This window comes from Callospermophilus lateralis, chromosome 5, assembly GCF_048772815.1.
Source record: "Callospermophilus lateralis isolate mCalLat2 chromosome 5, mCalLat2.hap1, whole genome shotgun sequence".
Classification (NCBI taxonomy): Eukaryota; Metazoa; Chordata; class Mammalia; order Rodentia; family Sciuridae; genus Callospermophilus; species Callospermophilus lateralis.
Window position 1 is genome coordinate 109,761,763 of NC_135309.1, and position 15,081 is coordinate 109,776,843.

General features: G+C 32.5%; 1 protein-coding gene across 1 annotated transcript in view; it reads right to left on the reverse strand.

The window, feature by feature from the left end:
• The window catches only part of Ankrd31 (ankyrin repeat domain 31), a 196,902-nt gene that overhangs the window by 163,083 nt on the left and 18,738 nt on the right, over nucleotides 1-15,081 (reverse strand). The window contains 3 exon segments of the mRNA XM_076857689.2: nucleotides 4,842-4,918; nucleotides 11,054-11,094; nucleotides 14,345-14,454. Of these exon segments, the coding sequence (XP_076713804.2) occupies nucleotides 4,842-4,918; nucleotides 11,054-11,094; nucleotides 14,345-14,454 (228 nt within the window).

The following is a 15,081-nucleotide window of genomic DNA, read 5'->3' on the forward strand; positions in this document are numbered from 1 at the left end:
TTTTATACTGAATTCCCTCCTCTATAAAGGGGGAAAATTTGTTTATAGACATAGCAAGGAATAGATGCTGAATAAGATAGTCCTTTTGGTGTTAAAGCTCCAGTAGTGATTTCATTTTTATTATTTTTTTGAGGCATGTGAACAAAGAACAAAATATCAAAGACCTTGGTGAAAAGCCTCAGGGCTTTGTCTCAAAGTTAACTTTATATTCTAGAATATAATTACAACTGGTGGCATTTGTTTCACTATTTGAAGGGACTGACTCAAGAAATATAATAAAGTGATGAGGAAAGGGAATTCAAGTCAATTTCAAATGTGACAAAGGATTTTAGGTCACTGAAGACCATCAATCTTACCAGAAGAAGTAACAATACAAAATAGAAGAAGCACCAGAAAAAAAACAGAAAGGTATCTTTGTTGCTTAATACTAAATTCAGAAAACATTCTATTACTTCAGGATTCTTGGTTACAGGAATTCTCCTTTTTAACTTAAAATTTATTTTTAAAAAATTCTTCTGGAATTCTTATCTATCCTTATCCCTTAGAAACAAAAATATAATATTATGTATAAGAAATGATTCTAAAATACCAAAAGCAATAAAAACAGCCAGAGAAGTTTCAATTTATGCAAAAATTTTAACTTACATATAGATTTTTAACTTATATACAAGCATTATAATGTTAATGCTATTATATTTTCTTAAGATAGTCTGCTTATTTTTATTATTCCATAATTTGCTCAGACCTACCCTTTAAACTGAGAGAGAAAAAGAATAGGACTATATTAGAACACTATCAGGTATAAAAGCTAATAAGTTAACAGTTTACTTGCACAAGATTTAATCTGTGATGATACTATAAAATTATTTTCATGTTCTGAATACTCTGAAAGGAGTGAAAGCAAGAGAGAGTGGCAATGAGGTGCCAGAAGGGAAAGAAACTACCAATTCTATGGGTTTCTAATCAACACAGCTTCAGGGCAGAAACAAACACTATGGTGCACAAAGTACTTTTTTTTTTTTTTTTCAAAGTACTTTTAAGAAATAGTGTCTTGTCACTCAGAAGATCAATGAGGGTTTTGAGGACACTGCACAGATGCCAATAGCATCACAGGAATTAATGGCTCTCAGAAGGCCAAAACTGGCAGGAAAAATGGACATAGTGGAAACTTGTTTTCCATAAATACTGGAATTAGGTATAGAAAAAATGTGAATCAATCTTTGGATAACTATGGCTGACACCTGTTATCCTGCCCAAAAACCAAGGAAGAAAAGGCAAAGTCCATGGCATGACACCATCCATGACACCTCTGTCCACGTTGTACAAGACAACCTTACAAAAAGGACCTCGATCTCTAAAATGGTAACTTTACAGCTTTATAAACATGATTTTTTTGGTTTATCCATCAAACACAACTTATAAAAGGATTTATACAGGTTTTCACTAAATTTGAAGGGTATGTTTGCCATAATTTGAATTATAATACTGGGCTATCAGATATTGATCTTAAAAATTACTTTGACTTAAAAACCTTAAAGTTCTTATTTATTTGGAGAGGAGCATCAATTATAATTTGTTCTTATATTTATTTAATGGTCGATTTATTAAACTTCAGTCTCTAAGACATAAAAACATGAAAATTACTGTTTCTTTAATATTTAAACATTGATTATAAACTTTTAATTCTCTTAAATTACAAATTTAACAGGATTAATCTTTTCACAACTGCAGACTTAATGTAAAAGGCAAAGTACAAGTACAATGGTTATGAAATTTATTATTATTATTAAACTAATTCTAAAATAACAGTACACTGGTTTGATTCATTCTTATTTCTATTCTTAGGCCTGTAACTTAATATTAAAGTAATAGTTATTTTGAACCTTTTCACTAAAAGCACACTGAAAGTAAAGAAGAAAACTCCTGCCTCTTCCAAAACTGAAGCCAAAGCAAAAACAAAGGCCAAAAGGTATTGCTGAAAGGCATCCACAGACAAAAACAAAAAAAGATCCAAGTGTTACCCATGTTCTGTAAGACAGTGCAAGACAGTGCAGCTCCAGAGGAAGCTCAAATATCCTCAAAATAGCCCCCTCAGAGGAAACAAGCTTGACCACTATGCCATCATCAAGTTCCCCCTAACTACTGAGTCTGCCAGAGAACACCACGACACTATTCTAGATGTCAAGACCAACAAGCACCAGATCAAACAGCTATGAAGAAGCTCTAGGACATTGTTGTGGTCAAGGTCAATACCCTGGTCAGACCTAATGAAGAGAAGAAGGCATATGTTCCACTTGTTCCTGATTATGATACTTCAGATGCTGTCAACAAAATTATGACTATCTAAATTGAGTCTAGCTGGCTAATTCCAAATATATACTTTTTAATAAAAAATAAAAATAATTAAGTTATTAATTACCTTCCCAGGGTTACAAAAATTGCATCAAATAGAAACCAAATAATTTCTTGGATCAACTGAGGTGACAGGATCTGGATCATCGATACCTCATTTTTTAAAAAATATTTTTTATTTGTTATTTTAGATATACATGACAGGACAGTGTACTTTGACATACTATACATACATGGAGTATAAATTATTCTATTTAGGATCCCTTTCTTGTGGTTGTACATGATGTGAAGTTTCACTGGTTGTGCATTCATATATGAACATAGGAAAGTTATGTCCAATTCATTCTACTGTCTTTCCTATTCCTGTCTCCCCATCCCATCCCTTTATTCCCCTTTATCTAATCCACCTCCCACTGTGTGTTAGCATCCACCCCCATTGTGTGTTAGCATCCACATACTAAAGAGAACATTTGGCCGTTGGCTTGGGGGGATTGGATTATTTCACTTAGCATGAGAGTCTCCAGTTTTATCCATTTACCAGCAAACACCATAATCTCATTCTTCTTCTTGACTAATATTCCACTGTGTATATATACCACATTTTCTTTATCCATTCATGTGTTGAAGGGCATCTAGGTTGGTTCCACAGCTTAACTATTGTGAATTAAGCTGCTATAAACATTGATGTGGCTGCATTACTGTAGTATGCTGATTTTAAGTCCTTTGCTTACCTGATTTTTTGTTGGATTCAAACCTCAGTAGCCAGTTATCTAGCTTTACTTATAAAATAACACCTTAAACTTCACAAAGGTTTTTCTCTTGTTTATTTTTTTACAATGCCATCTTTAAGTTTTATTTGGCCATTGTTCTAATATTTATTATATACTGACTTGTTCTGTTAGTGTTATTATAAACTTATACCTTTTATCAGCATCTAACAACAGGCAGGGATATTTATGGCTTTTATTTCCCAAGAGGTGTGGGATCTAGTCCCTGCTAAACACTCTCTTTAATTGGGTATTACTTATTTGTCATCTTACGACATGTTTAGACCTCACTTCCCACACTTTTTAATGTGTCACTACTGGTGCTCTGTATGCACATGGTCCTTCCCTTTCTTGGTACAATTCTTACTTTTTCCAAGACCACAGAACTTATTCATAGTTATGTTTTCTTTTTTTTCTACTTACTAGTGGATAAACCGAAAAACCCTGTGATTTACAAATAGACATATATGTTGTAAATAAAACAAAATGCACTTGTATTAACAGGTCCTGACTTTTAAAAGGCATTCAAACTTTAATAAATCCTACTATGGTCACCTTTTATAGACAACTTTTTATGTATTATTAACATTTTTTAGTATTACTGTGAATATATAATCTGTCCACAAACATTTCCACGAACTAAAAATTATTATTTTTTTTCCCTGAATTTCTCACATCAGGCCAGGGGAAGCAACGATCTAGGCCTTTATTCTTTTAGTGCTACCTCCAGACATCCTTAAAAGAGTCATTGCTTTTCAGCAATGATTCATTTCAGACCAATCCTGAAATCCAGATCCTTTAAGGATCCCTAGTTTATTTAGAATTCATACACCCATAGCCACCAATACACGTGTGCCACCAATACATGTGTGCCACCAATACACGTGACACACAGAAAGTTCAAAACATACTCATTAAAAGAATGAACAGATAATATTATTAGGCACTAGGAGTGTGATGTAAGAATTAGTGATAAGGAGAGTGGTAATGCAAAGCAGAATACAGAACTTTATAAATTTATCTTTTCCAATTTCTTATCATGTCTTCCTGCCCTTTTCTTATAATACAAGGTTTCACTAACTATCATGAATATTTACCACAGTGTGACACAACATAGATAATTTCACTCTGGAGGAATTCCTAGGAGACATCTCAAAGAGAAAAATAGCCGGGGCTGGGGATATGGCTCAAGCGGTAGCACGCTCGCCTGGCATGCGTGCGGCCCGGGTTCGATCCTCAGCACCACATACAAACAAAGATGTTGTGTCTGCCGAGAACTAAGAAATAAATAATAAAATTCATTCTCTCTCTCTCTCTCTCTCTCTCTCTCTCGCTCTCTCTCTTTAAAAAAAGAAAAAGAAAAAGAAAAATAGCCATTCTCCATAATGTAGCTGAAACTAAAGTAAAACTGGCCTGTGTGACTGCCAGTCAGGGAGAGCATAGTGTAGATATTAATGATGTTATGAACAGAAAAAACAAAACATTTTCTTTCAAGTTTCAGCCCCAAAAATCACAAGTAGAAAGAGTAGGCATTTGGAGTAGCAGGTACTGATTGCAGCTGACCTGTTTCCTTCACGGGCAATTCTATGCAACACAATCCAACTTCAATAGCAATACTGATTTCAAATTAAAATGTATAGTATACCAGCCTACTTCTAAGTAACTCCATATCTAAGCCTTTTATTTACAGGCAAAGAAAAACCTCCACCCATTAAAACATACCTTCAATGTTTTGATGATTCAATGAAAGTACAGGCTGAGGAAATGACACAGTGAACTTTGGAAAATTTTTTCTAGTCCTAAAAAATGAATGAACAAATTAATTAAACCTTTTAGTGGAAAGGGAAAAAAATACTATTTTCATCCAAATATAATTAAAACTTCTTAAAAAGAGCTTTCCAAATGTTATTGTTTTTGCTACATCATTCCAATTATTTTTACAATTATCAACTTGTTAACATTTACCTATGAAGTGACTGCAAAATTAAAGGAGCAAGCTGAAAAAAAAGATTAGATAGTTCAGCAGTGTAAGCATCAGTCTTCATTGCTATAACAAAACTTAAAGAGAAAAGATTTGTTTGAGTTCCAAGTTTTAAGAGGTTTTAGTTCGTGGTCAGCCAGTTGCATTGCTATGGGCCTGAGGCAAGGTAGCATATTGTGGCAGGATGTGGTAGAGGAAAGCTGCTCACCTAAAAGCAGCTGGGAAGAGAGAGAGAGAGAGAGAGAGAGAGAGAGAGAGAGAGAGAGAGAGAGAGAGAGAGAGAGAGAGAGGGAGGGGTGGGGGGGGAGGGAGGGAGGGAGGACAAGGATAAAATATAGTCTCCAAGGGCGTTTAGCTAAGAACCCAATCCCTTCAACTAGGTCACACCTCCTAGGTGGTAGAAACTTCCACCACCTCCCAACAGTCCATGCAAATTATGAATCTACCAATGGATTAATTCATTAATGAAATAAAAGCCCTCTTAATTCAATCAATTCCCCAAAGCTCTACCTCTGAACATTGTTGCTCTAGAGACCACACCTTCAACACATTGGGGGAATATTTCATATCAATACCACAAGGTAAGCTAAATATATTTGATTTGAAAAAATTTTTGGAGATAACTGCTTGCCAAATAGAGGCAGCAATGATAGGGAGAAAATAGCCCAGAATTATGTAGGTTGGCTACATACATCCTCAAACATGCTGATAGTTTGTCATTATAGTTTCAGATATAAGTGAAAATCACTAATGAGAAATTTCTCAGACATTATTTATCATTATTTTTCACAGCAGGCAAAAAAAAATAAGAAATATGAGAAGGAAGAGCCTGAAGGCAAAATAAGGGTCATGTCTAATCTGAAATTCTGACACTGTGCCTTTGGATAATTAAAAGTTGAAGATTGTATACTTCTTCCTTATCCCTTGAAATAATTGAATATAAATAAATAAACTGAATAAATAAATGAAATCCCTTATTTGACAAAATTTGGCTGTTATAGTTGCTACTGGATGAGCAAATATATACCCATTTTACAAGAATAATTTTCCATTCTATGCACAAACATTTATTTCTTAAATACATGCAACTATTCCTTCACTAAATTATTAAAAATTTTACTTGCAAAATAAATGATTTTTTGTACCAAGGGGAAAAAAGTTGACTGAAGGAAAGGCAATACACTGCATAAATAAAACCAAGATAATTTCCTTAAAAAAAAAAAACAAAAAAACAAAAAATCTCCCTCATTTCAGATGTTTTTAGAGCAGTTTTTATGCATCAGGCACAACTACTTAAATCCTAACCAAGAATACTAAATTGAGCAGCCTTTCTTGTACAAAAAAAGTGATTAATATGTTAACTTGAAAATGTAAATAAAACTATTAATATAAAATGATAATTTTTAATAGGCAAATAAAAAAAAATGCTCTTTTTTTCCCAAAATGTTACGCTTTGAGAAGAAATAATTACAAACAAAACGAAAACCCTGGTTTGAGTCAACAAGATAATTTTTTCCTTAATTGTAAAAGAGAATTTAAGACATAAATCTGAAAATACAGCAAAGCTTCTCCTAAATTATTAAAAAGTTATTTATATTAGGCAAGATTGCAATTAATCTAAATATCCTATCATAGAATGACCAAACAAATCAGAGAACATAATCAGTTATATAACAAAGTAATAAACTCACACATTCAAAAAACATTAATAACATGAAAAAATAATTATAAGTTATTACTTAAAAATTTAAAAACAGTATGTAACACTATCTATAAATGATCCAAATTCTAAAGTAAAATGTTCCAAAATGTCAACAATGGTTCTCAATGGGCAGTGACATTTTGTGCTATGCTAATATTCCTTAGTTTTTTCTTTTTTCCATTTTTTTAAAATGAATTTATACTTCTAATATATTTGGTAAAAGGGTTATTTTATAATAACCCTTAAAATTTTTGATCTTCACAGGGCTGGGATTGTGGTTCAGTGGTAGAGACTTGCCTAGCACATGCAGGGCCCTGGGCTTGATCCTCAGCACCACATAAAAATAAATGAATGGAATAAAGGTATTCTGTCCAACTACAACTAAAAAAATAAATATTAAAAAAATCTGATCTTCAGAATCCTTTACATCCTTAAAAATTATTGAAGATACCAAAGAGCTTTAGCTAATGTGGCATATATATACTTCAATATAGAAATTAAAGTTTAAATATTTGTTTTTAAATGACAGTAATAATCCAGCAATATATTAACATATTTTATGATAAATTATATTTTCCAAAATGAAAAAAAAAATTAGTGAGACTAAAGTGCAGTGGTTTGCATGAGTATTTCCTGCAAGTAATCCCAGCTAGTTGGTAGACTGAGGCAGAAGGATCACAAGTATGAGACCAGCCTGGGCAATTTAATGAGATACTGTCTATAAATAAATAAATAAATAAATAGATAAATAAATAAAGCTGTGGATATAACTCATTGGTAGAGCACCCCTGGTTCAATCTCCAAATTAAAAAAAAAAAAAAGTTGTAATGTTTCACAGTTTATTTTGGGATTGTGGCTCAGCGGTAGAGTGCTTGCCTAGCACACGCAGGGCCCTGGGCTCGATCCTCAGCATCACAGAAAAATAAATGAATGGAATATAGGTATTGTGTCCAACTACAACTAAAAAAATAAATATTTTTAAAATTTGATCTTCAGACTCCTTTACACCCTTAAAAATCTTCCTTCCTCAATTTTTTTCTTTAATATTGGTATCTTTAAAAGAGATTAAAGAATCTCTTGACTGTATGATATAATATTAATATTTTTTCCTAATACTGGGGATTGAACCCAGAGGTGCTTAACAACTGAGCCACATCCACTGTCTTTATTTTTTGAGACAGGGACTCAGTAAGTTGCTTAAATCCTTGCTAAATGGCTGAGGCTGGCTTTGAACTTATGATCCTCCTGAACCACTGGGATTACAGGTATGTGCCACCATGCCTGGCCTTAATACCATCTTATACCTGCTATTGCAATTAATATGTTGCCATATATTATTATCTTGGTTGAAGTAGTTAATAAAAACCTAGCCACACACTTCTATGCAGTCAGAAAAGGGAGAACAGTTTAATAGAATAGACTTTTTAGATAATTGTGAATATTCTTCAATGATATCACACCAAAATCTACAAGTTATAAGATTTTTAAAAGTTACTTAAGGGCTAGGGATGTAGCTCAGCAGTAGAACACTTGCCTAGTTCACTTATAGGCTTAGGTTCAATACCCAGCACAGGAGGAAAAAAGTTAGTTGAAATATAGAAACTGTGTCTTCTATTCTGGTCTTCTTGCCTATTTTAGTGCCAACCATGCTGTTTCTGTTACTATAGCTTTATAGTATAATTTAAGGTCCAGTATTGTGTTGCCTCCTGCTTCATGTCTCTAAGGATTGCTTTGGATATTTGGGTTTCTTATTTTTCCAACTGAATTTCATGATTCTTTTTCTATTTCTATGAAGAATGTCATTGAATGTTTCTGATGGAAACTGCATTGAATCCATATAATGCTTTTGATATTATGGCTATTTTTGACAATATTGACTCTGCCTATCCAAGAACATGGGAGATCTTTCCATTTTCTAAGGCCTTCCTCAATTTTTTTCTTTAGTAGTCTGTAGTTTTCATTGTAGAGATCCTTCACCTCTTTTGTTAAATTGATTCCTAAGTATTTTATTTTTTGGAGGCTACTGTGAATGGGATAGTTTTCCTAATATCTCTTTCAGCTGATTTATCCTTAGAGTATAGGAATGCAATTGTTTATGGATGTTAATTTTGTATCCTACTACTATGCTGAATTCATTTATGAGTTCTAGAAGTTTACTGGTGGAATTTTTTGGGTCTTCTAAATATAAAATCATGTTGTCAGCAGAGATAGTTTTCTATTCCTATTCATACCCTTTAATTTCTTTCTTTTGCCTGATTGCTCTGGCTAGAGTTTCAAGGACTAGGTTGAATAGAAGTGGTTTGAGTGGGCATCCTTGTCTTGTTCCTGTTTTTAGAGGAAATGCTTTCAATTTTTCTGTTTAGAATGCGTTAGCCTTGGATTTGTCATATTTAGCTTTTATAATTTTGAAGTATGTTCCTTCTATCCCTAATTTTTCAAGTGTTCTAAACATGAACAAATGCTGTATTTTTGTCAAATGCTTTCTCTGCATCTATTGAGATAACAAAGTGATTCTAGTCTTTAAGTCTATTTATGTGATGTATTACATTTATTTATTTCTCCCTGTTAAAAGAGGGGAGGGGAAGAAGTTCAGTAGATTAGACAAAGGGGAAAGAAAGAAAGGGAGAGGGGACAGGAATAGGAAAGACAGTAGAATAAATATAATTTTCCTATGAACACATTTGAAAATACTTAAATGAACCCCACTATCATGCCTACTCATAAGAATGGGATCCTAATTAGAATAAGATATATCCTTTGCTTGTATAATTTTACCAAAATGGATTCTACTTAATTCTATAATTAAGAATCAATAAAATAAAATTTAAAACATTCAGAAACTGAAACAAAATCAATAAGCTTCTTGTGCTGCTACACTAAAACCAATTGTGTATCTTGTATTTTTTTTTTCTTTTTCTATCTTGTACTTCAATTGGATGTTTTACTTGAATCTGATTTTATAACTGATCTTTTAGGAAATACTGATTTATTGAGTTTTGTGGATCTTCCTAATGTTGACACATTTCATTATAAAAGATCAAAAAAATTACCTTCATAAATTTTATCTGTGATTTCACAAGAAAATTTGAAGCATTAGAAAATCATCAGGTAGGTCAAGGGGATGAACCCAGTTTTCCAAAATTGTAACTAGAAAGCTTCAACTTTTTCCACTGCCATCAAACACTATCAGCTGTTTTCCTTGAAGGAACCAGCATATTCCATTCGTTTAAAAAAAAATGCCATATAACCAATGAAAATAGCCAATTTGTCAATTATGCTTCAAAGTTAGAAAATAAAAAAGTGAAATTAGTTTTCTTAACAATATTTACAATAAGTCCACTTGTACTTTCTTCAAGACTACTGTGTAATTCAGTACACACAGAAATGTTTTAAACACGCTTGCTTTGTTATCACATAGGATATTAAAAAGATATATCTCAAGATTAAACATTTAATAAAATTAACAACTTTTCTGCTTTGTCACATTCTTTAGTGAAACTGGCTTTTTTTAAAATGCTAGTACATGGCAGTGAAAAAATAAGATAACCACAGTATTGTTTGGTGCCACTGCACTGATTTCTACTAAGGTTCCAGCATTTTACCCACTACTGCTTTAGCATTGTCACACAAATGGAAACACTATTAAAGGGGCAAATAATATGTTACTATCATTATGAAAATAGTTTTGACCTTAAGAGACTTCCTAAAAGAATATTAGGAACTCCTACAGAGTTCTCAGGAATTCACAGAACATACTCAAAGAACTGAAAAAATAGTCACCCAAAGTTTAATAGTTACACTAATTCTAATTTCAATAAGCTTTACAAATTTTTCCTTTATGTTATGCTATAAACTTGCTTTTAAAATATAATAGAATCAATTTATCTTAATCTGATTCAGTCTTCTTATGAAATAAATCTTACCTGGAATGTTTGTAAAACACATTTATGCTACTAAACGGGCAATTATTTAAAAATCTACAATAATTCTGAAACTCTTTAAGAAAATAAAGACATACCTCAGATGTACAAAGTGACCAAAAAAATGGGGCTAAAAAACCCACAACATGGGGCTAGGGTTGTGGCTCAGTGGTAGAGCACTTGCCTTGCACATATGAGGCACCTGGTTCAATCCTCAGCACCACATAAAATAAATAAATTAGTAAAACAAAGGTAATGTGTTCATGTTCAATTTTTTAAAAAAATTTTTTTAAACCCACAATATAATAAAGCCAAAAATTGGTATACTTACTGTGACACAGCTTGATTTTGTGCTGTTTCATCTTGAGGTTTCTAGGAAGAAAAACAGTAGTTTTTTTATATGTGTTAATCTAATAAAACAAGCTAAAAAATTAACATTTAAGATAAATCTTATATTGTTTTATTGTGGCAAAAATATACATAAAATTTACCATAAAAACCATTTTTAGATGTATAGTTCTATGGTCTTCAGTAATTCAGTTGTTGTGCAACCACTGCCATCATTCATCTCCGGAACATCATTGGGTTCTCAAACTCCATATCCTAAACACGAATACTCTATTTCCTTCTCTCTCCACCCATGGCAACCATCATTCTACCTCCTGTCTCTCTGTGTCTGACTATGCCAGGAACATCATAAAAGAGGCATCATACAATATTGTCATATGGGGACTACTTTATTTCACATAGTACAATGTCTTCAAGGTTCATCCATGTGGTAGCATGTGTCAGTATTTTTCCTTTTTTTAAGGTTGAATAATCTCCATTTCAGGAATGTGTCACATTTTGTATATCCATTCATCATTGAGGACACTTCCATTGCTTCCATCTTTCTTGGCCATTATGAATGCTGCTACTATGAAGATAAGTGTACAAATATTTCTTCAAGTCCATGCTTTTAGTTCTTTCAGGTGTACCCTCAAAAGTAGAACTGCTAGATCATATAGTGTTACTATGTTTAAATTTTTGAGGAAACTGCCATATTTACCATAGGACTATACCATTTTATATTCCCACCTGCAAAGCACAAAGATTTCAATTTCTCTACATCCTCATCAAAACTTTTTTTTTGTAGTTGTAGATGGACAGAATGACTTATTTTGTTTATTTGTATGTGGTGCTGAGGATCAAACCCAGTGCCTCATGCATGTTAGGCAAATGTTCTGCCACTGAACTATAGTCCCAGCCCTTGATAATGTCTTCTGATGCATTAAAGTTTTTAAATTTCCTTCTTAACATGTATTTTAATGAATCCACCTCTATATAGAGATAAGGATACAGAAAGGGAAAAGGATTCAATCTGGATCCACACCTCTCAGACAGAGTCCTGCATTTCAGAGAAAGAAGTGGTAGAAGTGGCCTGCTTACAATAACTGCAAAACTGAATAATAATAATTATTAAAATGTTTTTATGATAATTTTAATTATTAAAATAATGCTTATTATATTATTTATTATTATTCCCTAACAAACAAGTATCTTTGAGGTGACCAAATATTGATTATGAGACTAGCAATGCCCACTGTATTACTCAAGGATCTCCAGAGACACAAAACCAATAGAGGTGTGTGTGTGTGTGTGTGTATGTATATATATGGTATTTATTATAAAGAGTTGACTTCCATGATTATAGAAACTAAGTCCAAATCTACACTGTAGGCTGTCAGGCTTGAGACCAAGAAAGTCAGGGCTGAAGTTTCAATCTGAAGGTCTTCAGACAGAAAACCGAGAGAGCTGATGATACAGATGAAGTCTAAAGACCAGCAGGGAAAAGCTATCCAAAGTAGGCTGATAATCAAAGTAGGCTGATGGAGCAGTTGAGGTCCAAAGGCAGCCTACTGGAGAATTCTCTCTTGCTGAGAGAGGCAGGTCTTTTTATTCAAATCAGGTATTCAACTGATTTGATGAAATCTACCCACAATACTCAAGTATACTGATTTAAGTGATAAAGCATCTGAAACATCATCACAGAAAAATATTTGAATATCATCTGAAACATCATCACAGAAAAATATTTGAATATCATCTGAAACATCATCACAGAAAAATATTTGAATATCATCTGAAACATCATCACAGAAAAATATTTGACAAATTATTTGGATACTTCATGACTGAGTCGAGTTGACACACAAAATTAACCATCCCACACAACTTTGATAAACACAATGTCTCCAAACGTATCACTAAACTCTCCAACTGAAAACAAAATTTATTTATGCAAAATTTAAAAACTGATTCCTATGCAGCACATTTAAAAACTAGAAAAGCTATTGCAAGACCCAAACCAAAAGTATTTCAAGATTTCAAACCAAAGGAATTGAAAGATATCAAATCAAAGACCCTCTATTTCTTCTGTTTGTCCTTATTTAAAATAGGCCATCATTTCTAAAATATTGATCTTTGAAGTTGAAATGCCAATTGGTATCTGAGTATTTAGGCAGCAATTACTTAGAACTCTGATTCAATTTATAAAAACAATATACTTCTTTCTTTAACTCGGAGAAAGTATTTTACCAGATCTCTCCATTTCTATATGTGATCAAATCAATTTCTCTATATAGTTAAGTTTCAAAAGATTTATTTTCACAATCCTTCAAAGCAATTTTTCCAAGCTAGCCAATCTTTGGAAACTACTTGGGAAGCTTTCAAAAAATGGGCATTTCCAGGTTCTACATAAGCATATCTGGAAATTCATATTTTTAAAAAGCTATCCAAAGTAGGCTGATAATCAAGCTTTCAAAACCATGTGCTAAGGTACATTTGAGGACCTGGTATAATAATCACATAGCAAATGCTTATAAAATAAATGGAAAAAAATATTCTTATTTCACAGTTACAGAAGCTAGAGGGAATTTTTTTCTTCATTCAGAAATTGTAAACCCAATTTTTAAACAAATTATTAGGAGTCAAATAAGGCTATCTTAGTTTCAAGGACAAATATTTGGTGTTAAATTTTTCTCTTTATCAGAAATAAATACTGTGATAAATCTTCCTAGCTACAATATTAAATAGACCCTCACAGACAGTCTTTGCAACTGCTGACAGATTCTACTAACTGAAGTGCTTACTGAATTACCCCTACCATTCCCCTTGGTGTTTGAATTCTTAAGCTAAGTATGTGAATGTCTACACAACACACATATTCATACACATAAAACAACAGAAAGGTTTTAAGCGGCCCAAATCTCAAATTGTATTATAAAGACTAGCATCTTCTGCACAAATTTAAGATGATCTCTGACATACAATGGAGATGAAAGTTTCAATTATTATATCCTATTTTAACCTCTGTTCCTTTCTCTTCCATATCTCTAACAAAAAAAAGAAAGCTATGGGCAGGGGGGAATATTATATATTCCACCCCCCCAAAAAAAAACAAATGAATTTCATCAAAGCTGTAGTAAAGAAATAGAATGACTGATTAAGAGACTGTTTTAAAGGGAGGAAAAAGGAGAAAAGCAAAATACTAGACAAAAGAATTGTCACTGTTAATTTGCCATTGAGATAACATTTTCAATTTTTAATAAGTGTGCATTCAGTCATACTTATGGCTCCACACCTGTAATACTGCATCCACACTAAGAACAGTCATCTTCTTATTTTCATTCATTTGCTCTTGCAGACCCTCACTGAGTTTGTGCCCAAGTTGAATCTCAGGAGAAGGAATGCCTAGAATGAAATATAATCATAAGTCATCTGCAATAGTTTTATTGATCTCCTTTGACTCAGGATTTTATATATACTGCAAAATTTCATTAAAAATCATTCTGTAGGAGCTAAGGATATAGCTCAGTGGTAATGAGGGTGATTAGCTTCTGCAACTCCCTGGGTTCAATCCCCAGCATTAAAAAAAAAAAAAAAAACTCAAAGCCAAATAAAATCCTTTGTGTATAATTCCTTAATAGTCACTTTTATGTGCCAATGTTTTAAAGTTTCCAGTTAGCAGGAGACACATATGCTACACTGAATGAAATACTATTTTATTTCTCTGTTTCAGGATGAATGAATATAACCAATAAGTACAGAAAATGATATAGACTTAAATACCAAAAAATAAATAAATAAACTTTTTCCCCCACTTCATTTTAGATCATATTTTAAAACTCATAATATTAGTAGATAATTGAAGAAAAACCAGTTTTATTCTCAAAAAGGCAAATAAAACTCATATTTTATTAATTTTTTTTTCTTTTCAAGTTCCTAAAAATAATACCAAAAAAAAGAATAGATGCTTTTTGCTTCATCCATAGCAACAATGGAATAAAATGAAATGTACCTCTTATAGATCAAAAGATG